The sequence below is a fragment of the Scardinius erythrophthalmus genome (genome assembly GCF_964197995.2).
Source record: "Scardinius erythrophthalmus genome assembly, chromosome: 16".
NCBI lineage: Eukaryota > Metazoa > Chordata > Actinopteri > Cypriniformes > Leuciscidae > Scardinius > Scardinius erythrophthalmus.
Genome location: NC_138236.1, coordinates 7,205,101 through 7,229,710, shown reverse-complemented (window position 1 = coordinate 7,229,710; position 24,610 = coordinate 7,205,101). Strand labels below are relative to the sequence as shown.

At 38.1% G+C, this 24,610-nt stretch overlaps 1 protein-coding gene across 3 annotated transcripts in view; it reads right to left on the bottom strand.

Annotated features, from left to right (window-relative positions):
* The window catches only part of zfpm2a (zinc finger protein, FOG family member 2a), a 169,614-nt gene that overhangs the window by 55,055 nt on the left and 89,949 nt on the right, over positions 1 to 24,610 (bottom strand). For all 3 annotated transcript variants that reach the window (XM_081389580.1, XM_081389581.1, XM_081389582.1), the window contains one exon: positions 6,282 to 6,393. In XM_081389580.1, coding sequence (XP_081245706.1) covers positions 6,282 to 6,393 — 112 coding nt within the window. The remainder of the gene's footprint in view (positions 1 to 6,281; positions 6,394 to 24,610) is intronic.

Sequence of the window (24,610 nt, the reverse complement as noted above, 5' to 3'; positions counted from 1 at the left end):
CACACACACACACTACAAATCATGGACACACACCCCTGAAGCACTGGGTAGCCTGGGGAGCGATTGGGGGTTCGATGCCTTGCTCAAGGGAACCTCAGGGTATTGAGGGTGGAAGAGAAAATCACTCCCCCATCTACATTTTCCTGCCGGTATTGAGAATCGAACCCGCAACCTTCATGTTACAAGTCTGACTCTCTAACCATTAGGCATCTCATTACATACAATGACAAACATACAATATGTCTGGTATAGTTTGATTCTTGAACAAATGACTCGGGCAGTTGTGGTCAATGGTTCCTTGAGCTAGGCACCTAAACCCCATTCGCTCCCCAGGCTGCCCACTGCACAGAGTGTGCGTGTCGTCAGTTTGTAGTGTGTGTGTGTGTGTGTGTGTGTGTGTGTGTGTGTGTTCACTACTCACTGCTCCAAATGTGTGACTAACTTGGACAGGTTAAACGCAGAGGACAAATTAACTTCATTCACTTCACTTCATTTTCAGAGCTGGACTTTTTTAACAAATCAGTCAAAAAGCCTAGTGGGATTCAAACCAGATTGACCAGTGCATGAAAAAACAATGGTTTCTCCTGTAGTGCCTTAGCCTTAATATATAATTAGGACTAATTATTTTGAGGGGTCCTTCTTCATTGAATCAGTATTAAAAGAATCATTGGAATTGTCCTATAATGGCCTTTTTACAAGTTATAAAATTCAAAATACCCCACAGATATTTTTTTTTGTAGCATGTTAAAATTGCCACTTTTTGAGGATGAGCAAAAACACGCAGTTTTTGTGTGCCTTTAAATGCAAATGAGCTGCTGCTCCCGGCACAGAGGGTGGAGCTTCAAGAGCTTGTGTGTGTTAGCAGCTCCGATTACCTCACACAGACACGCACTGAAAATTTCAAAAACTTTTAGCCTTTTATGTTCAAACCAGAGTCGCGGTCAAAGATGGTGAGACTCAAGAAGAAGTGACAACAAGTAGAATACAACAGGATGTTTCTGAATGGTTAGTTGATGAATTTATATGGAAGCTTGTTTCTTTTACCTCAGAATAGTTTATCTCACAATTCTGACTTTATAACACGCAATTGCGACGTTATATCACGCAATTCTGACTTTATATCTCCTAATTGCAAATTATAAAGTCAGATTTGCGTGATATAAAGTCGCAATTGCGAGAAAAAAAGTCAGAATTCTGACTTTATAAGACGCAATTGCGACTTTATTTCACGCAATTCTGACTTTATATTTTGCAATTCTGACTTTATAACACGTAATTGCAACTTTATTTCACGCAATTCTGACTTTATATCTCGCAATTCTGACTTTATAACACGCAATTGCGACTTTATTTCACGCAATTCTGACTTTATATCTCGAAATTCTGAGAAATAAAGTCAGAATTGCGAGATGTAAACTCGCAATTGTGAGATAAAAAGTCGCAATTATCTCTTAAAATGTTTTATTCTGTGGCGGAAACAAGCTTCCATAAATTTTTGTAGCTGATGTGGAGTTAACAATCTTCTAGTCATTGATTAGCATATTCTGTCATGATAATCTATAAACCGCATTCCCGGGGGAGGGGGTTTATGTCAATTTTAGGGTTAGTGATGTCACTAACCCATGAAGAAGCTCATTGTAGTCCCTACCAGCCGTTTGTTTTACAGCGTCCTTAAGAAGCGATTTCTGTAAAAGAAAATATCTGCCTTTGCTTTGAACTTTGAGTGTCGTAACTTTAAACAGCAACATTACACACTAACTGAAGTTTAAAAAGTGAAATCATAATCAATCACCCATTTAAAAAAATAAAAAATCAATGGAATCATTGCAGAACTTGAACTGAAACTGGAAGTGGAATCAGGATCTGACCCAGAATTTTTTATTTCTTTATAATTCCCATCCCTGTAAGTGCTTCCCATCACAGAGGGAATGTGAGAAACAGAAGATTATGAAAGAAAAGGCTGGAGGTCGAGGCAACGATGGAGGTCAAGGTAACATGTCTTTGCTCTGACTCTGTCACATCAAATGCACAATAGAGATGTGTTGGAGGAGAATCAGATGGAGAGGAATTACAGAATATGAGCCGCACAAAGACACAGTGAATTAGTCCAGTCCTGCGGTCTATGAGCTTATGTAAAACGCTCTCGTTACACTGGTCAATTTCCACACGCACAATGGCCAAATTTCCCCCTCGACTCCTCTGACACGCTCTATCTGACTGTTCCTGCTTCTAAGAGGCTTAGAGGAAAAATTTAGGTGACCTTTAAATAATCAGACACACTAGAGCAGAATATCTTTCGTCCAAACGCACAAGAGCTCAACTGTCTGGTGCCTAAATTTCAAATTCATTTCAGTGTCTGACAGGCACATTAACTTCTAAACAACACATTTAAGTTACGGAAATAATAACATTGGTTTAAAGGGAGGTTTATCTAAAATAGTTCATTCCTTAATACACAAGAGGACAAACTTTCAAATAATCACATCCGTACACACGTACACGTACGTACACACACACACACACACACACACACACACACACACACACACACACACACACACACACAAAAAGCAGAAATGTCTGTAGACTTTGTAATTGTTCAGTCAAAACTACTAAATAACCAAAAATTTCAATAAAAACATAAAAATTGTGAAATTCTTGAACAGGTCAATCCTGAAATCCTACTAGCATCTATATCATGACAATAAACATTTCATTTGACCTAAAACTGAGAAATATTGAGGAAAAAGATGGAGTTTAATAAGACAAGTGTTTGGTTTGTTGTCCAAAGTTTCCCTGATTATTCTCGAAGTGCTATTTTCAGTGAGAGTCCTCCATCGGTTGCTCGAAGCCGCCCGCAGGGAATCAAACAGGCCTAAATATATTGTGGGATGCATTTATTACTGGAGCAAACACACAATTACCGCCTTCACCATGTGTGCCTGTTCACAGAAAGTGTTTTAGCGCAGCGAGGGTGATGTACGTAGACTGGACTGTGAACATTCAAGGCCTTGAGAGAACGCTGATGCAACAATTCGCAATAAAATGTCAATAAATCTGTGCTGTATCCTAAACAAGGATGTCGGCCAATAGGGAAAGTGTGCATTATTTACCTCCTCATTATTTTCTTTAGTCGCATGGCGTCTTTTTTGTGTTTCTTTATGTACATATTTATTGATTTTACCTCAAATTATTTGGGCTAACACTTACAAAAAGTGCATGTCTCAAATAAATAAATAAATGTTTTCATGTTACGGCTGAATATGATAAATGATAAATGCTATTAAAATATATTGAAAATATACATTTTTGATTTTAAAATTGTATATTTATTAAATTTCTAAGTGAATTTAGGCACCATTACAAATGCACAATAGGAAAATTCACCATTCATTTCTGAGATTTGCTAAATATGACTAAATATTACACTTTAATAGTGTTATTACATTATTTGTTTTTAAATATCAACTTTAAATAAACATTAGATGACACCAAACATAAATAAAAAATAGGAGAAAATGAGCATGCATTTACGATTAAATAAACAATCAGACCAATCGACATCTAGAACCGTACATTTTTGCTCAAATACAGTCCAGAAAAGCTGAATCGGTGACCTCGCAGTTGAATCGTTCTCTCTCTTGCTAATAAATAGGAAGGCAGAGAAGAAATTAAAGAGACTTAACACAACACTCCAGAAATCCTGTTATTAGCCTTTTTGTTTGCCATATTCAGTCTCCTGGCAAAAAGATTAGACGATTTTTAAAAGAACTGCATAATCTTCTTTAACAGCTTATCAAAACTTTAATGATTTGCTGATAAAGCGCACAAATGAAGGCGCTGGTAAAGAGGATCAGCCCCCCAGTGCAGTGCAGTGATTAGAAGATGAGAGCTAAGAAAGGAAAAATCCCACGTCTGCCTCATGTTCACTTTGAGGGGGAAGAAACTCTGTTTCAGCGCAGAGTAGAGTCATAATCATCTGAAAAACATTCGGCTAAATGAGGGCTCTCACTCTGAAATCCTTGTACTTTGCGTATTTACTTATTTATACATGCATCTCAATGTAATATGCCCATAAAAACAAGTTAATAAGGAACAACACTTCAAATTGTCAGGTCAGCATGCTTCCCTAACACAAATGTATCACGAAAACCACAGTTTCTGCTAAAACAGAAAAGTGCCTACAGTTATTAGTGTCGCTTGTTAGCCTAATAACTCAAATTAGCCAAATTGCTAAATTAGCCAATACCTTGTTGAGAAGTGGTCTGCTATAAAGTTTCTAAGCAATTGGACAGGAGAAAGTCTGTTGGCTTATTGAAAGAGTCAAGTAATTTATAGAGACCACCCACAACACCCTAGCAACTACCCGGCAACACCCTGACAACCATCCAGAACACCCTAGCAATCATGCAGCAATGCTCTGTTAAAATCCCAAAACACAAACAGTGACATATTTTACTCTGAAAATCCAGTTGTGTTAACAGTAAAACTGTGCTAACTTGCTATTAGCCATACCACATCATAAAAAAAAAAAGAAATTATAATGACAGAAAGTCATTTGAATTTATCAACCCAGGCTCATACTGTACGTGCCTCTACCTACATTTTTCCAAAACTGCAAAAAACATGCCTATACGTAAACATATAATTCACTGCAGGTTCTAGCTGAAATGAACAACTTGTATTTCTGTTCAGGGCAAATTATAGATTTATAAAGGCTTATTTTCACAGTTCCTTGCACAACATGTATGTTATGACCTCACAACACTAGTAATACACATCACATTTCCAGCTATGTATGGCTTTTCTAGCATTGTAATCTTGCTCATAAGCTCACCTGATACTTGCGATGTGGAGCATCGGTTAAAAGAGCTCAAAGACTTGTAGAATCAAACTAAAATGGCATGGTTGCTTCAGCAATTTTAACTCTTTCCCTGCCATTTCCGTGTTCGCGGTTTTCAGTATTTTCACTGTTATAAGGTAGGGGGCACTATTACGCATCTCCAGAACGAGTACAGTATCCCCAGATCAAATCACAGGAAAAGAAGAAGCAGAAACGAGCGATCTCGTAAGCAGATGCATATGAAAAATAATGCAATCATCAAAAAATAAACAGCATATAAATCAAAATGGCCTAATGTTACCAAATGAAATGTCGACCCAGGGCAAGGTATAGGACTGTGCAAGCTTTGGGGGTGTTGATGGACTCCATCTAAGTTTTGATCATCGTTCTGAATCCCATCCAGATGTAGTCTTTGACAAAAACACAATTTTCTCAACTTTTTGCTCAAAATGTTGCTTTTTTATGAAACTAACCCAAATGCAAAGAGGGTCTGTTATTTCTTTTGATACATTGCTTGTTAAGATATTCATACAACAAAATATTATGGAGGCCATGAAATTTAGGCGCTGGGTGCAACTTTTATAATAAAAAAACAACGCTGGCAGGGAAAGAGTTAATCTCATGTTTGCTTTTGTTAACACTATTGATTAGGTTTTAGTGCAGGCACTACGCAATAGAGCATTAACCTTTTAGCGCCACTCCATTTTCATTTCCGAAATGCCACGATACATACATGAACCAACGTAATGAAAAACGTTGCCAGATTCATGTTCATCTGACGTGATTCGTCTGTAAAACTAAACATGCTCTTACTGAAAATTTGCTAAAAAGTGTTGTGAAACGTGCAAGAAGCAACGTAATATGATTTTGAAGAAATGTATCCACAGGCATTTCCAATGACCCTGGGTGGGAATTTATTAGAAATGATATAGAAATGATAGTGTTCTGGTGGAAACAACAGTAGGGTTAGCATTGTAAGAGTTATAACGCGTTGCTAGCTGTGTATTCACACTCATACTGTGTGAAGTTTAGACAGCATGGATGGGTTATTAAATCTTAATGTTGCGTTTGAAGCCCAGATGATTCTCTACACGTGCAGTTTGATGCATGAGGAAACGTGTGTATCCATCACGTCTGTCTTAGGGCCATCCGCTGTTGACAAGCATTTGCAAACACGGAAAATGATGTCATTAAAGCAAATGTCAGCGAATGACATTTGTCACAGCAAAATCACAATGACCTGTGACCCCACGACTTTACATTACAAATCGCATTGCTAATAGATGCAAGAGACACGGGAACCAAAGCCACACTAGACATCTTTGAGCATGAGCTGTACACAAACACAGGTCAAAAAGAAAGAAAGAAAGAAAGAAAAGATAGCAGAAGTGTGCGGTGCATGTGTGTTTGGTACGGGGCAGATAAAGCGTCCTCTTACCTTTGCTGTAAACCACACAGTTGTTCTTGTTGTCGTCTGTTCCCTGCCAAGTCACATCCAGCAGCCACCTGGGGCCTGCGTTCAACACTAGCGGGACGTGAGGCTTCGTCTTCTGCAGAGGTGGAGATAACACACACACATGCACACAACAATCATTTGTTTATTTGAGGGACAGTTTAGCAACAAGCTCATAATCAGAAGGAACTTTATGATATTCAACAGGGATCAACAATAAAGATCAGATTTTTTTTCGTTCACATTTTTACTTGCAGTGTGACAGTTTTGGGTCAGTTGATGGAACTGACACTTGCTTTTTTTTTGGTAACACTTTACAACAAGGCTTCATTTGTTAGCATTAGTCAATGTATTAACTAACATGAACTAACAATCAGCAATACATGTATTACTGTATGTATTAATCTTTGTTAATATTAGTCGTTCATCAAGTTAGTTCACAGTGCATTAACTAACGTTAACAAATACAACTTTTGATTTTAATAATGTATTAGTAAATGTTGAAATTAACATTAGTTTACAAGAATTAAAAATGAACAATACTTCTACAGCATTTATTAATCTTAGTAAAAGTAATTAACTAATGTTAATGAATGAAACCTTATGTTACGTTCTTTATGTTTTACAAACTTAAATGTTTGGTTTTCTGTGATGTATTCTACATAGTTGTTGCAAATTCTGCTGATCTGTCACAAAGATCATAATTGATTAAATATTATTTAGCTAACTAACATAGATGAGGTTTTGTTGAATTTACAAAAATGGCTGGAAGCATCATTGATTCTTGGAGATAGATTGCAGTTGTATCATTTCCAGCTTGTTGCATATTTTCCTTTTATAAAGAAAAAACATTTTAATGAACAAAACATTTTGTAAAATTTCTTTTAAAAATGTAAAAAAAAAAAAAAAAAAAAAAAAGCCAGCGAGATATCTTTATTTTGGTGACAAACACTGCCAAAAGTTTGGGGTCTGAAGAATTTGAAGAAATTAATACTTTTATTCAGCAAAGAATGATTTCTGAAGGATCATGTGACACAGAAGACTGGAGAAATTCAGTTTTGTCATCACAGGAATAAATCACATTCAAACAGCTTTTTCAAATTGTAATAATAATTCACAATATAACTGTTTTCACTGTATTTTTGATCAAATCAGTGCATCCTTGGTGAGCATAAGATACTTCTATCAAAACTGTAGACATTAATGTAAATCACCACGATTTGCAATAAAACATTTAAAACATCATAGAAATCCTAATGTTTTAAATGTCTGCGAAGTGTAAAAACAGCAAGTGTTGTAGTGACAACGTGGCTTATTAGACTTGCTTTAACATCCTTCAGTAAAAAATAAATGAATAAAACACAAAATTGAACCTTTTTAGGACAGGCAAAAGAATAATATGACCGGTCTCTCCTGTGGATGAGGAGAGGATGATTCTGTCATATATGTACACATGATGAGAACTGACACTGAAACAATTTCTAGAGTTTAATGGTGTTTTCAGAATCAATAACCTCTCCAGCGTCCTCGCATTTAACTCCAAAGAGTGTGGAATTATCAGCCTGAATTTTCCCCAGCGATCCAGTTTCTGATCTCTCCGATTACGCCCTGATTCTCAGGTGCCTGGGAATTGCAAAAAGAATGCGGGCAGCTTTCGGCGAGCGTTCAGAACTGAACTTTGGCCACATTGTGCCTCCCTATTGCCACCATCTCACTATTTCCTGCAACGGGCAGAGAAGAATTTAAAGAATCAGTATCCATTTCAAAGGCCGATTGAGGTTAAGTTTTATAATGCTCCGGCAAATTATTCCGAATGTGTAACGTCATTTTTCTTTTCTGGCCGGGGTCGAAGCGCACAGCTTCAAGTTCTATCTATAAGGTGAAAGCGGTAAGATAGAGAAAAGCTACTAAAATGAACTCGCACCCTTTTGTGGAGAAAGAGACACTGCTGGTGCCCGGCTGTTCTCTATGCAAGTTATTTCATTTTTCAAATGGCTTTTTTTAAAGGGCAATGAAAGCTCACTCCGAGGCAGGATTGGTAGAGATCTTGGACAGCTGTTACAGTAGCCCATTACTGGCAGGCAAAATGTCTGTCTTTCTGGGCCATTAGACGTGACGCCCCAGGCACACCTTCATTAGAGTGCAGCAGAAATAGTTTAGCTAAGTGAAAATGGGCTGGAGTCACTCTCTAGCAGCTCACGTGACATCATTTCCTTTCCCGAGTCTACATCCCCCGAGCTGTTGCAAGGTATGCATTCACAATCACAACATAGGATGTCAGAAACAAATGGGAAATGTTGTCAGTTTGGTCACTTTTCTCCTTAAATTCTTTAGTGGAAACAAAGAAACAGCATACATTGTACATATTTAAAAAATAATGTGGGTGGCGAATAAGATTATTTGGTCTTGAGAGAATTTATAGAGAAATATTTGAGATCTCTGAATTTTAATAGCAAACTTTGCTGTCTTGTGAACACAATCTGAGACAGAAATCTCTACACTGATTTCTCTCAGAACCTGCTAGTAAATTGTGAATTTTTAAAAGTGAATTATATGTGAACTTTTCAGGATAGACATCTTGAAAACATACTCCAATAATGTTTTATTTACAGCTTTGAATAACTTTTTACAGTGTAGAACAAAAGGGATACTTGTGAAATTACAAGGATCTTTTTGTCAAGAAATAAATTAAAAAGATCTCATTTGTGTTATTTATTATGCTTATCCATCTAATTTAGGTTGTACAATTGAGTTATAGATTTTTTTTAATATGATGTCTTCATTATTCTATCAAACTACAGGTGAAATCTTGTCTTAAAGGGTGTTTTGACTCTCACCTGGACGTCTACGTTGGCATATTTTCCCACACTGGCAGCGAGACAACCCTTGGTCATTTAACACAGATCCCGTTTCACATCTCAAATTAGCCATACAATAACATCTTATATCCAGGCTGACCTGAGAATTTTACAGGCCTGTCAAAGAGCACCACAGACAGTCTGATTGTTGCCACGACAACTATCTAAAATGAGAATCAGATTAACCCTTTCTCTGATCCCCACCGTCTGGAGTCATCTCTTATTCAGAAGTAAAGGTCCGCCCTGTCTGTCTCTCTCTCTTTCTCTCTCTCTCTCTCTCAAGGCCCAGAAGTTCCCCAGCTAAAGCAGCTAATGATGCAATTCATGGAAAAAATGGCCACACATGTAAATTTAAAAAATGTAGATGTGTATCATGAGACTCAAATTCCGCCATTTGTCAATATTTTTCAAAAACTATAGCTGCAGTACTGCATACTGTGCTTTCATAAAACAGTATGCATTACATAAGCAAATGTTTAAAACAGTAGTGTTTCAAAATACATGACCTGCATTAATTCAGTGTGGCTTGCCTATCATCTCTGATAAGCCATACAGAGGTATTCAGAGGAACGAAGTGTTGTTTCACTAGCTGTGCAGTGCAGTTTACAAAAATTACAATAACATTAAGGACACATCTGTAAACAATACACTTTATACTGGTTCCAAATGGTAATTTTAAACATATTTCTGTCATGACAATTCTCTAAGTGTTTGGTATGGTAATGGATATGACAATATGTTTAGTCTTGACGGAATAGATCTGCTATTGCTGCTGCTGCAGAGCAAGTACGGGACTTGCTATTGCCAACACAACACGCTGCTATGAACAAGACATGCTGCTGCTGTACAATATAGCATACATGAATTACCCGTAGCAGATCTATACAGGTGGAGCTGGGTAAGGTGGAGGGTTTCTGAAAGCCACTATTATAGAAAATGCTGACCAAGTATTTGAAGGTTGAGCAGCGTACTCATTAGATACTAAGAGAGACAGAGCGCAACGCGTCATAATCTGAAGACCACGCCCACCGGGGGGGGGGGGGGCAGTCCAACGGTCTCCATTGACTTTGCATTGCGAGAGGCTGCCTCCTTGTCATTTCTTGCTTCTAACAAAAGACAGAATAATGCCTAAAAGCTGCTGTGTTACAAGGTGTACAGCAAACAAGCTAAGAAACCCAGAAATAAGTTTTCATAAGCTGTCGACCCCAAAAAACGAGCGTTTGAGGACATAAAAGTGGATACAGGCTGGAACGAATGGGTAAATTGTGGGATCCTGACACTCAGAATGCACTAAAAATACACCACGTGTGTAGTAAGTTAAACATTTGGTCACTGGTGAGTCAAATATCCAAATGTCAGTTTTATATATTATATTCCTGTAAGATAAACTATCCTGTGTTGGCGATTTCTGTCTCCTCCAGCGGGCGTACGTTAGTTCTCAGAGTAATGAGACACGTGACGCTCTGTCTCAACTGCCTGTATCCACTTTTATGTCCTAAACACTTGTTTTTTGGGGTCGAGAGCTAATAAAAACGTATTCTGGGTTTTTTAGCTTGTTAGCTGTACACCTTGTCACACAGCAGCTTTTAGGCATTTTTCTGTCTTTTGTTAGAAGCAAGAAATGACAAGGAGGCAGCCTCTCGCAATGCAAAGTCAATGGAGACGTTTTGATTGTTTTCCCCCGGCTGTGGGCGTGGCCTAAATACGCTCTGTCTCTATACAGCAGTAACCAATCAGCTGTGCCCTGTAGATAATGATATGATTGCAAGCAGACTATCAGCCTGTGCCATCTAGAGTTTCATGACTGAACTTTGTTTTTATAAAAAAATGTATAGTTTGTATAAAAATATCTTCAAGAGTCAGAAAATTGTGATTAACATAATTCACGCTGGAAACAGAAGGTTTAGACTACTGCATTGTGGCAAACAGTGCTCGGGTTGTATACTGTACATTTATGCAAATATGGTTGTTCACTCATGCATAGTATTATAGAAATACACAATATTTGCAACATTTGCATACTGTGCACATTATGCATATCTGTACTGTGCTATTCTGAGTTGACCTTTCAGATGCATCTATGGAAACTGATCATTTGTTTAAAAATATACAGTGTAATCTGTGATTGTAGACATCTGAATATCAAAGAGAGACTAAATCTGATGCAATACGTTCAAACGAACAATGCAAGTTTAATATAATTAAGTCAAACACAAATGAACACACGCATACTGTAATAAAACAGTAGATAATGTACAAGTGCAGCGAAAGTGTCTCATTTGCAGACAGATGCTGAGGTGATGCTTGATTTAAGACCTTCACCGGAGGCGCTGTGTGTAAGTAACAGATCTCTAGTCTCACTCCACTGGTTTGCAATCTCTCTCTCTCCATGTGTAAGAGATACAGTGACCAAAACAGTGTAGTCAGCGAGCGAGTGATTACAAACTGATGCTCCAAATTCGCTATAAAATGAAAATCAATATTTCCACAAGTTGCTGCAACATAAAAGATAACCTTCATTGATTTTTCACGACTTAGGCCTGTGTGATAAAATCTAATATAAATTTTCAGCCGGTCGGATTTGGATCAGAGGAGGGAAGCAGGGGCTGCCGATAAGTTCCTCGCTAACATCCCTCAGAGTTGGCTTATTTTCCCCCTTCCTCTTCCTTCTCTTTCTCCCCTTTTTTCCCCTCTCCTCCACCTCTTTCCCAAGCCACGGCTGTACTATTTATAATTGGCCCGGTACGACGAAAGCTTCTATCGGGAATCAGCTCTAATTTTTATTACGGAGCGGCTAAAGCCTGTTCCAGATAATTTGGAAATTTCAGGGGGAATTGTGATGGAGCTGATGGCAGTGGCGCGGAGGCCCGCAGAAAAGAGCTAACCTGTAATAGCCTGTGTGGCGGCAGCTGATTAAATGTTGCCATAGATGAAAGACCCGCCATCGCCGCAATAAATTAACCAATCACACAAATCCCAAGTCGCCGCTAATCCGGCCTTGATACCCTGATCCTCTGATCAGCCGAAGGAGGTGAAGGGAAGAAAGTGGCTGGTGACACTGTGAGCCACCCTGACTCCAGGCCTGTGTGTAAACAACGGGCTAATGATATCGGTTCTGACCGCTGCCACGGTCCCTAGCGCGCTCCTGCCCGCCGGAAATCCCAGTGTCCACGCTACGCACTCTTCATTTCTGCTATCAAACCGCACAGGAAGAGATTAAAAGCATGTTATACCTTTTGATTTTAAGCCTTTAAATCGACCAAAATCATTTCATTCTTTTGGTAAGTGTGGGGGGGAAATAATCTAATTCAGCATGAGAATTATGGTTAGATATGGATTTGTCAGATTCACTTTCACTTCCACTTCCAGAAACACTCCACATCTGAAGTTCAGGATACCTCAAATATTAATGTAGATTATTATTATCATAAAACAAGACGGTATGCATTTATTAAATTCTATGTAATACATTATGAGCATTTGTATCAGAGCAACTTGAAATGCCTGGTTCTTAATGCAACCAATACATTCTAAAATATATAACAATGAAAATGCTGGAAAATGAAATGTATACTGGTCTTTAAAACAATTAAACAAATATACATTAGAGTTTAAATTGGAATTTTCAATTTGTTGTGATTTTGTTATGATTTAGACTATAATTAAGACTAATAGCAATGCTACAAAGATACAACAAAAGTATGTAAATACATAAATAAGGAAACCAAAAGTAAAGATAATTGGCAAGTAGAAAAACACAAAAAAATCAATGACACAAGGACAATGTTTAAAGAGTAAAATTTAGACAATTTTAATCCAAATAAATGGCTTTATTTGATAGATCAATGTCCTTGAATTTTTTTTTCATGTATTAAAAAGCAGAGATTCAAAGACATAAATGAATTAAAATTGATTAAATTCTGTTTTAGTTTGAAAGGAAATCCTGTAGCTCGAACAGTCGAACATGTCACTTGGCAACTCCAAGGTCACAGGTTATATTTCCAAAGAAAGCTTGAATTGTATGCCTTTAATGTAATGCAAGTCGCTTTGGATAAAAGTGTCTGGCAAACGCACAAGTGACAGATTTTCTTTTCAAACGACCCATTCAGAACCTTAATTTCTGCATGTATAACCTATAACACACACTGTGTTCACAGGACATTCTCACTAAGAGTAGATTCTAATACTCATATTCTCTACTACATCCCCCCCCCAAATGAATATATGAATGCCATATGTCAGACTGACATGTGCGAGGGTTCGAGGCAGAGGTGAAGGCTGAAGGTGAGGATAACAGGACCGGACCTGCTCTAAGACTCTGTTTACAACATAACGCACTCTCGATATGGCGACTTCAATTAGTTGTTCGCCATGATGAAACAAATTGCATGTGGTCAACTGGAAATTTCATTAAGACAGATTTTCCCGCAGCTCTCGTTATCTCCATGTATTAATATTTCCTCAGGCTTGCTGGACGGGTGAGTTGCGGGGGACATTTTTTTCCCCTTCCACGCAGCAAACGTCCAAATCCACATGAAATTATGGATTCTCTAAAAATAAACCCTGATGTTTCTCCTTTTCATGTGCTGTTTGATAAACTAAATAAAGCCCCCCCCCCCCATTTTTTCAAAATCACTATCTAGCCCAGAAAATATATTCCCATGTCTGTCATCCGTTCCAGCCTGCTCTTTTTAAATGGCAGTGGTTTCATTGCCTAAAATGAAAAGATACCTCCTCCTTGGTGCCGTCTTTGCTTCTTCTTCTTTTCTTTTTTTTTTTTTTTCAAGCGAGCATCTGCTATTGGGAGGCTAAATAACGGAAATATGCAAAAAGAGAAATTGCACGCTAATTCCCTTTGGAGATAGATCTTGGCGCCTGCCCTGTCATAAATCAGAGAATTTCGATATGAAATGAGGCAAGCTGCTCTAATCATTTCTGCATTTCAAATTGGATCACTGGCTCAATCGCTTGGCTTTTAAACTGCTTGCCTAAGAGCAAATGTGAGGTGGGAGATAATGGGGAAGAAATCTCAGCCCGCGTGCCGTAGTTAGTTTACTGCTTGAGTGCAAAAGAATGCTTTCAGCCCCCCTCCTCCTCCTCCCCTCTCTGCAGCTTTCTCTTTTCAACTTTGTTAAATTGACTTTTTCGTTTGAAATCGATTAAATTGAGAATCACTCCGGCTCTACCAATCTTTTAAGGAACACCCATTGAGGTTCGCTCGGGCCTATCGTTTTGCACTGTTCGTCGTTGCTATAGGAACCATGCATATTTATTCAAAATCACCTTGCTTTAAAAAATAGTTTGACTGTTCAGTGCTGATTTCATCTCAATCTTTTCTGAAGACAGAAATGTGTCCTGTTTACCTCCTAAACAACAGCTGACAGAGATTAAAATGGCTGAATGAAGCGAATGAACAGGACAGTGTGTTTTGTATAAATGCGCCGTTGTCATTTCTCGTTTTCTTTGACACGTTGCATTTTACTGCCATTAAACGTCCATTTCCTGATCTTGAGCATCTGATTGGTTATCTTACCAGCAACAACTGAGCTGATGAATTGAAAAATGAGGGGTAGATGCTAGCCAGTGTCTTGTATAAGCCTTGGACTGCATGTTTTGAAGGTTTCTGGTTTAATGAGCACTTAGCCTCCAGGACAGGAGCTGTTCCTGTCGCCGTGTCTCTCCTCCAGGGCTGAATGGTACAGTCGGAGGCTGCTGGGGACTTCATTAGCACATGCACCCGGCCATATACTGTGATGGGCCAGATTTATAATGGTACAATTTAAAAGAAATGCAGTTCACCCATAAACGAACGTGCTGTCACATCATGTACTCACCCTCATGTGGTTCTAAACCCGGCTGGTTTTTACGTGGAACCTAAAAGGAGAGCTTTTGAAGGACCTTTACGAAGAGCTATGAAATGAGTTCATTTTATTTATGCACTATTTTACAGTTCTACAAAGCCAAACATAGCTTTGCGTGAGGAAAACACTGAAAATCAATGAAGAATATAGTGTCAAGGCAGGTTTAAACATCATTGATGATTAATGTATAATGGGGAATGATATTTGAGAGCTGTGAAGAAGGGGAATATTTTAATATTTCAATTTTTAATGAAAAATTATTTTAGTTTGTTCATCACACAAAGCTTGTTCGTATAACTTCAGAAAAGTACAATAAGTTTTATGGACTAATTTGATGGTACTTTTATAGTGTGTTTTTGTCCCTTTTGAAGCTTGACAGTCATGATCACTATGAACTAGGGCTGACTTCTAATAGTCGAGGATTCGACGATTCGATTCGGAGAGGTCTGATTCGACTATGAACCTCATAGTCGAATACATGGGCGTCAGTTTGGTTTGAAATGTGCTGGGGACAGAGACGCATTCGCATTTTCAGAAGGGCTGGGTACCATTTTTATTTTATTTTTTCAGGTCATGTTTTGAAAGACGATGTCCTGTAGCTTACTAATGTAAATAGATAAAAATGTATTCAAAAATCTGCTTCACATTTTCAGCAGGGCTGCGGAGCGGCTGTGAGTTGACTCCACACGGTTCTCATGTGCGTTAAAAGCTTTACATGGTTTAATGTACCTAAACAATGATTACCAAATTCCCCTCTCATGTTGCTCCACATAACCACTTAAAATGATAAAAAAAATCGAACCCAGAGTCCAATTATTATGGACGTTATCTGATATTAAGCGTTTCGGCTTCACATTTTCAGCAGGGCTGCGGAGCGGCTGTGAGTTGACTCCACACGGTTCTCATGTGCGTTAAAAAGCTGACTCCACACGGTTCTCATGTGCGTTAAAAATCTTTACGTTGTTTAATGTACCTTAACAACGATTACCAAATTTCCCTCTCATATTGCTCCTCATAACCACTGAAAATGGTCAAAAAATCGGACCCAGAGTCCAGTTATTATGGACGTTATCTGATATTAAGCGTTTCTGCTTCACATTTTCAGCAGGGCAGCAGAGCGGCTGTGAGTTGACTCCACACGGTTCTCATGGGCGTGAAAAAGCTTTACGTGGTTTAATGTACCTAAACAACCATCACCAAATTTCTCTCTCATATTGCTCCTCATGTTTATGAAATGTTATGATATATGTGTGATATATGTGTTTTTTAGCTCTTTTGTTTGAAATGGAAAAAATCGAGCTGCTATCTAAAAAAAAAAAAGAAAAAAAAAAGGTTCGACTATCAGTCGACTACGGCAAAATCTAACGAATCAGATTCGACTATGAAAATCCTTAGTCGAAAACAGCCCTACTATGAACAGTGATGATATGGAAAAGAGCTCTATAAAAATCTTCAAAATTTCTCCTTTTGCTTCCCCAAAAATAATAAAATAAATAATAAAAATAATATATTAATAATAGTGCTGTCAAGTCGAATAATCGTGATTAATCGCATCTAACATAAAAGTTTTTGTTTCTACAGTATGTGCAAGTTTGTACAGTTTATGTATATACGTATACATATAATACATAAATGGGTGTGTGTACACACACATACAATATATATATATATATATATATATATATATAATATATATATATATATATAATATATATTAGATGCAATTAATAAACATTTGTTAGATATGATTAATCGATTTAACAGCACTAATAAATTATATAATATATATATATAAAAAAAAAAAAAAAATATATATATATATATATATATATATATATATATATATATATATATATATATATATATATATATATATATATATAAAAAATAAAAACCAGGTATGACACAACATGAGGTAAATAATGTAGTAAATAAAGGCAGAAACTTCATTTTTGCATCAGCTACTCCTTTAAAGTGTGCCAATATCTTAAGCAGGAAGCAATTACCATTGTGTAGATGCAACAATACTGGGCGTGCACAAATTAGAATAAAACTACAATAACTAAAATCATCCACACAACACAACCTGAACAAATTCAAGCATACTTGAAAGCAAACAAAGTAGAGTGTTTGACTGCCTGACTCGTGTGAAGTTAAATGCACTTTGTGCATAGCTCGCATGCACATTATTTGAAGAGGACATGGCGACGATGAATTCATAATGTTTGCTTTGCATTGTAATAATGTCTAGGAGGCAGAGGAACATGCCTTGCTCTTGTGCTCAAATTCGGCTCGTGAAATGGTGTGCCTTCCCCATAGATACCCCCTATTTCAATTTGAATTTCCACTTTGAATCCAATTGCTGGCTTCTTTGATCTTTGCATGCAACTTGCTTACGACTCCTACAGCAAAAGCTCGCTATTGGGCCAATAACAAGGGGTTCTCTGTACGTCCCGTACACCTGTACAGATATCTGCATGCCTGGAGGCCCGGGGAGGCAGGTGGCATCTGCCAGCCAACCAATCGCACGGAAACGTCACTGCATTGCCCAGATTCCTCTCATCGTTAGATGCATTCTGTGCAGAGAATGAAAGCCACCCGATCAGATGTGATACAACCTCTGAAAACTAGAAACAACCAGAGTGAATGTGGGTGAAGAAAATGCTCAGCATGAGGCAGCAACCATTTGCATAATCTTCCAGGGCAGCATTAAAGCGCTACATGATTGGAGATGGGGTCTTCGTAAAAACCTATTCTCGACATTGAGTCATAGGTAAATAAATAAGAGTGAACTCAACTCCTCCGAACGCATTAGGCGTGAACTCTCTTATCTCGGCTCGCCGACCGTTAAAGCGAGGGTTTTGCGGGGCTGCGTATGCTCTTTGTTACCCAATTAGTTTACTGACGACCCCCGTGGTCGAATTTTCCCGTTTTGACAGGCTCGTACACCCTCGCCTAATGTGCTAGACCACCGGGACAGACGGCCAGACGCTGTCCAGACTTCTGCAGCCTCTACCAAGCGTTTCTATCTCACAAAAGGCTTCTGTGATAGCGCACCAGATGACCGCTGCAAAAAATCTGCGATTTTCACACTGAATACTTTCATTTAGTGCTGCTCCTCCATCTGGACTGGTTTGATGAGCGTTTGTGTGACAAAAGACGAGAGGAGACGGGGAACTCGGCTGTGGCCTGTGAGGAAGTAAGAGGAAGTTAGGGCGAGAGAATCGAGCAGAACCGGGTATTAAGTTTAACGTATCAGAACTCAAAAACAGAAGCTGTACTGGTGAACTGCTGATATAACAACTCATTTGCTAAAAGAGAGCCTAATTTGGCTCAAAGCTCCTAACTAGACAATATATCACACGTTTATTCACTTGAAAGGCAATTTCAGAATCGATTGCCAAGACTGGCTTGTCGCGCACTTCAAAATATGTGCATGTATGAGAAAGGACGGCCAACATCTCCTGGATTTCGCCACCAATTAACCATCTCCGCTTCACACGGTGGAATGTTGAATTCCAACAGGGGATTCGAGATTGCAAGTGAAAACTATTGTGGATTATCTCGGCAACTTTTCAAGGAAGTTGTTTCAGTGTCCCACAAGTGGAGTCTTGACAGTGACAGATGGCAAAGCAGCTGGCATCGCTCAAACTCTTCTCCCTTGTGCTAGATTTTCCCCCTCAGTGTTCGCCGTGGATTCTGCCGTGGCGTATTCCAACACCTTTGGCAAGACGTGGCGCAAACCGAGGGAGACAACATTGTGGACAAACTTATGTTGTTTCTTGCTAATTCAGATTTGAATGAGGTTATGCAAAATATCAAACTTCAGGGAGCTTTAGGCGGGCGTTAGTTTTAACTTCTTTACAGACAAAAAAAACAAAACAAAAAAAACTTCCAAAAGCTAAACCACTGACGTCAATTCACATGTTAGCTCTAGAAATTGCATTTGAAACTATTAAAATCTTGGCTCGCTGTTAACGGGGGGGGGGGGGGGGGGGTCAAACCAGCAACTTTTGAGTCATAAGCCTTAACCACTACACCACAATCTATTTGAATGAAATGACTGTCATGGTGTCACCAACAGGATTCTTAAAGGGTTAGTTCACCCAAAAATGAAAATTCTGTCATTTATTACTCGCCTTCATGACGTTCCAAACGCCTAAGACTTTCGTTCATCTGCGTAACAGAAATTAAGAGCTTTTTGATGAAATCTGAGAGCTTTCTGTCCCTCCACTGACAACTACGCAACTACCAATTTGACCACTTTTTCTGAAGAGACACAATCACTTTATATGATGAACAGATTGAATTTAGGCTTATATAATGAATATAATTACAAATTAAAATAAATAAAATAACTGAATAAATATAAATCACAGATAAAAAATAAATGATAATTAATATTAGACTAATGCTAGACCATTTTTACAAGCATCGTGGTGTTGCTTCCTCCTGATAAAATCACAGAATTCACAGCCTCTTGTGGCTTATTTTTTTTATTTCAAATAATCTTCAAAAAGCAGCCCAAGGTGCTTACGCTCAAATAAAATAAGGTATCCAGTTTGTTGCACACCGACTGAAAGGAAAGAGCCCTTGTCAAATGACGTCTATGTGGATGTATCATTCACAAACTTGACACCATGAATTGTGACACGGCGTTTAACGGTGTCTTCGCCCTGATTGTGCTAAACTATGTAGCCATCACTTCAGTCACAAAGCGGTGGCCGCTTATCGCTTTCCCTCCATATCTGTTTGCCTGTTTGGGACATGCAGTGATGAAGAGGAGAAGGGGGAAATGTCAGGTTCACTTGTAGATCAAGTCGAGCATGTATTATCTCAGCTCTAGTCATCTGTGGCCCCGGCAGCCGCTGGCGCTGTGAGGAGAGAACACACACTCTCACACACACACACACCGTTTCCTGTCATAGAGCTGGAAACGGGCTGAGAGGATCCCTCAGAGAGAGAGAGGAAGAATAAATCCCAAACACTCCCCCACCAAGAGGTCGTGACCTCAGGTCCCCTGTATCCTTCAGGCAGCATCAGTGTATTACAATTGATTCATTAAAAGGGAGAGATCAGTCGTTCTAGTCGTTCAGTTTGAATTATATACAGAGACAGACAGACAGATAGATAGACACACACACACACACACACACACACACACACACACACACACACACACACACACACATACCTATACATATATATTATTATTTTTTTGTAATGAAATTTGTGGAATAATATGTAAAGAATTCAGTTATACACTGCAACATTTTTTCGTCAGGTATGCTAAAAATTTATATTTCATCTAAATCATATGGTTTTAGGCCAAAAATATTATGTAATACAGAAGTATTATCAATGCTGAAAGCATTATCAAATTAGCCAAAATATGTAATAAATGGTGAGGAATGTAGAACTTGTATGAATAGTATGAATGACTATCATTTGACTTCTGTGGAGCTTTTGCATAATTTTACAATTCAATATCATAATGACGATTGTCTGAATTCTCTCCAGATCTCCAGGACATTTCTTACATTGGATTAAACCAAGCATTATCAGATTAGTCAAAATATCTCATAAATGACCATTTAAGCAGTGAGGGATGTATAGACCTTTATGAATGACTATAATTTGAATTCTTTGAATTTTAAAATTCAATATTATGATGAGTGAATTATATCTTAGTTGCATTTTATCAATATTCTTCTACTAATAGATCATAAATAAAAGTAAAAACGTTCATATTATGCATAACACATTCAGATATTCACAACAAAAATATTTCATCTTGTGTTTGGTAAGAGTATATTTCATATTATAAAAGAATCAACCTGTCTACATTTAATTACACCATCATCAAAACTGAAAGCATTATAAAATTAGTCACAATATCTGATAAATTAATATTTAAGTGAGGAGAGATGTGTCAAACTTTATAAATGACAACTTGTGGAGCTTTCTGCAGTGTGATTAAGTGATTAAAGTGATTTATATCATAAAAAATCAGATGTGTATCCCGATTTTACAGCAAATAACGTAACTTCACCATCTAGCACAGGAGCTTCAGTCACATTTAGATGAAATACCTGGCGAACAATAATTAGTGAAGTAAATATTATTCAAAGAACCATCCTGATTGAATTTAATCCACGCTTTTTAGGTTATCATCACTGAAAAGTACAAAAGCAGAAGCTCAATGAAAGCCCCTGTGGCAGATTCATATCTAGTCAATTGCATTTAGGCATGCTTTCACACAAAAACAAATTATTCTTTATGCATTTCCTATTTCTTTTGCCCATGAAAAACACATGCACTGATCCATTAATTTATAGGGTTTTCAATTGGACCATCGGTCATTTAAAAATGCACAGAAGATGACACAGAGAGCGCATCACCTTGGACTGCAGCTTTTACTCATTTCATTCATGTGGCATTGTGAACACAGTGATTTGAATATGAGAATGTACTTGGATTCTAGTACCTTGAAACTCAGCAGCAGAGCACGTAATTGGTAAAGCTGCTGAATCAAAGACATGAATGCTGGACCTCCTGTGTCTTTACTCCAGGGTATAATAACCCCTGATGTTTAGTTAGGAAGATTTATATTCATTAACAGGATCCATTCAAATAATTATGACTGATTATGAACGACTCTATAAAAAGAGACAAAATTGGCCCTATGTACTTTCTTAATACACAAATCTGGTCTTACTGTACTTATTCCAAAGAGAACAAACTTTGTATTTGTAAACTTTTTTTAAATGTAATATTTCAACCCCTGTCATCTAACCATCTGTCATATAGAGACCAATTTTCACAATCCAATCAATTCCTGATGAATAAAATGCCCTGCACTATATTTGTCTCTAGTTTCAAACGTGTCAAATTACAGAAGCAAGATGGGTCGTATACACAGTTTTAAGTGTGCTGTTGGAATTTCTTACAGGGGTGGATCTAGAAAATAATTATTACTGACCCCAAACTTAATTCTTAAACAACAGTGTCTAGTTTGTCCTATTAATATATTTCTAAGCAATCTATATATATAGCAAACAGAGTTTCACAGAGACATGAGGCTCTTCATATAATGTAGTTGTGTGTTGATTTTACTTGCCCTGTCGCTTTTCCCCCTCAACCTCAGCCAGACGCTAAAAGCAGAGCCATTTTTGACTGGTTAAAGCCTAGCAAAGTAATTGATGCGTGCAATCACAAATTGGTTCCCCGCCTAAACTTTGGGCCTATTATTTCATTAGATAAAGCCACATTCGGCTTGCCAAAATCATTTTTGTGTCCAACAAGGAATTAAAATCCCGTTAACGCTCAGGAGCGGGCGACATTACAAACGGGGGAGATTTTCTCTCTGATAAATATAGCCTCAGATGTAAATAAGATCTATATGAACACGACGTGCCAAATATACACTTGCACGAGTTCTCTTGCTTATGAGCAAATAAACCCCACTTGCATATATAATTAAATGTAAGTGTAAATAATTGGTTATGCATGTGCCAACACGCGGATGATGTTTGTCTGTGTGCGTATGTGCGCGCTCCACTCTCAAGTCCCACTGATTCGTCTTTCCAGCCATGTTGAATCCTCTTTTCTTATCAGAGCAGTGCAGGCCTGCATCAGGCGCTCCTTGCTATGACAGAGGCTACAACAATAGGCATGCGATACTGCTGCTTAGCGCTGCGTTTCGGAGGGGAAACCTGCCACAGGCACAGATTAACAACACACACACACACACACACACACACACACACACACACACACACACACATTCGCTTTCTCTCCCTTTCAAACACACGCACCCACTCCCACAAAATAGATTGCAGCCACCAAAACAAAACATTTTTCCAAAGGCCCGGCTCTTGATTAATGAAGTAATGACAAGAAGAAAAATATAATTTCGGCATGAAAAAAATCCACTGCCACTTGTTCAAGTTTGGGATGAACAATAAACCTATAGGAGGAGGAAGAGGACAGCAAAGAGGAGGAGATAAAGCCGATTGATGGCTGGAATTATTCCTCCCGCTCATTCGATACACTGGTGCACGCTGAATTACAGCATAAAAACAATCCAGGAGCCCAACAGACACTGGTCACCCTCTGACGGCTGCAAATGAAGACAATAGCTTGACATTTCTGCAGCCGTGGACACTTGACCAATACAAACACAAGCTCAGAAGATGCTCTCTCATAGCTCAGAAGACTCCAGAGTTGTCTTAATTTCGGATGTTTCTGTTTGAGTAGTTGGTGAGAAATGAGATTGCAGAGACTGCAGATATCTTGGCGAATCTGAGCACAGTTTGAGAACTCTTCTGAAACCCTATGTAAGATCATGGAGTCTTTCTCAGGAGAAACATCTGAGGAGCAGGAGACTTAAGCAAAAGTCTCCATTTGCACTCCCTTGAGTCTCATTTCTGGAAGACAACTTCTTATTTGAGAGTATTCTTTCCTACCGCACATCCTGATTTTGCAGAGTTTGACGCGTTGACTTATAAGTTATCCCTAAAATCAGAGGGAAATGACAGGTGAATAACACTGATGTAGCACCTAACCCTGGTTGTAAGCCTAAACTTGACATAAACTGTAAACTCGTCCCTCAAATCTGATTGGTTGATTGGAATGTTACACTTGGTGAAATCAGGTTCTGCGTCCCTAAACATACAGTAAATGCTCGAGTGATGTAATACAATGATAAAATACAGTTTATGATGACAAATGCAATGCAAATCAAATGCACTTCATACAAAATTTACCAGGGTTACGCTAGAATCGGAATTTAATTGATAATGTCTTTCAAATTTCATTTAAATTGAGGTAATAAACAGAATACAGAACTGCAATTTGTAGAATAAAAATTAGCTGAAATTCAAATAATATATGTATAATATCTAATCAGATATCACATATACAAAGACTATATCTAATTAAAGCTGCAAGCAGCGATGTAAGGGCCCTCGCACCCGTGCCATCAACACTCGGTGGCTTTAGGAAGACAGAGCATGGTTGGGAAATGTACATTTAAGGAGGTATATATAGTAAGAGTATGTCAAAGTCAGTTACAAAATGTTTTGTATAATGGTGATAATAGCATGCTTCATGACTCAGCTAAGTGTTGCTAGCATGCTTAGTACACAATAATTATGTGGTTAGTACTGCATTACTGTGTTAACCATGTCAGTTTCTGTTGCCAGTAGGTGGCGTTATGACTATAACTGAATATGAGCTTGGATGTGTGTTCAGGACAGAACTCTTATCAAACGTGTGAAGTTTGGTGCAAATTGGACATTGCCTTCTTGAGTAACAACAAAGTCATGTTTCATTGAATTAGCATGCTTTAGCACTTAGCTAAGCATTGTTAGCATGTTTTAACATGTTTCTAGCATGTTTAGAACTCAATGGCATTTTTAACATGTTGCTAGAACGGCATCAACGTGTTAAACATGTCACTTCCTGTTGCCAGTTGGTGGCGCTATTACTATAATTGAACATTCTCATGTAGATGTGTTCAGGCCATGACTCTTATCAAAAGTGTGAAGTTTGGGGCAGATTGGACATTCCATGCCTGAGTTACAGCAAATTC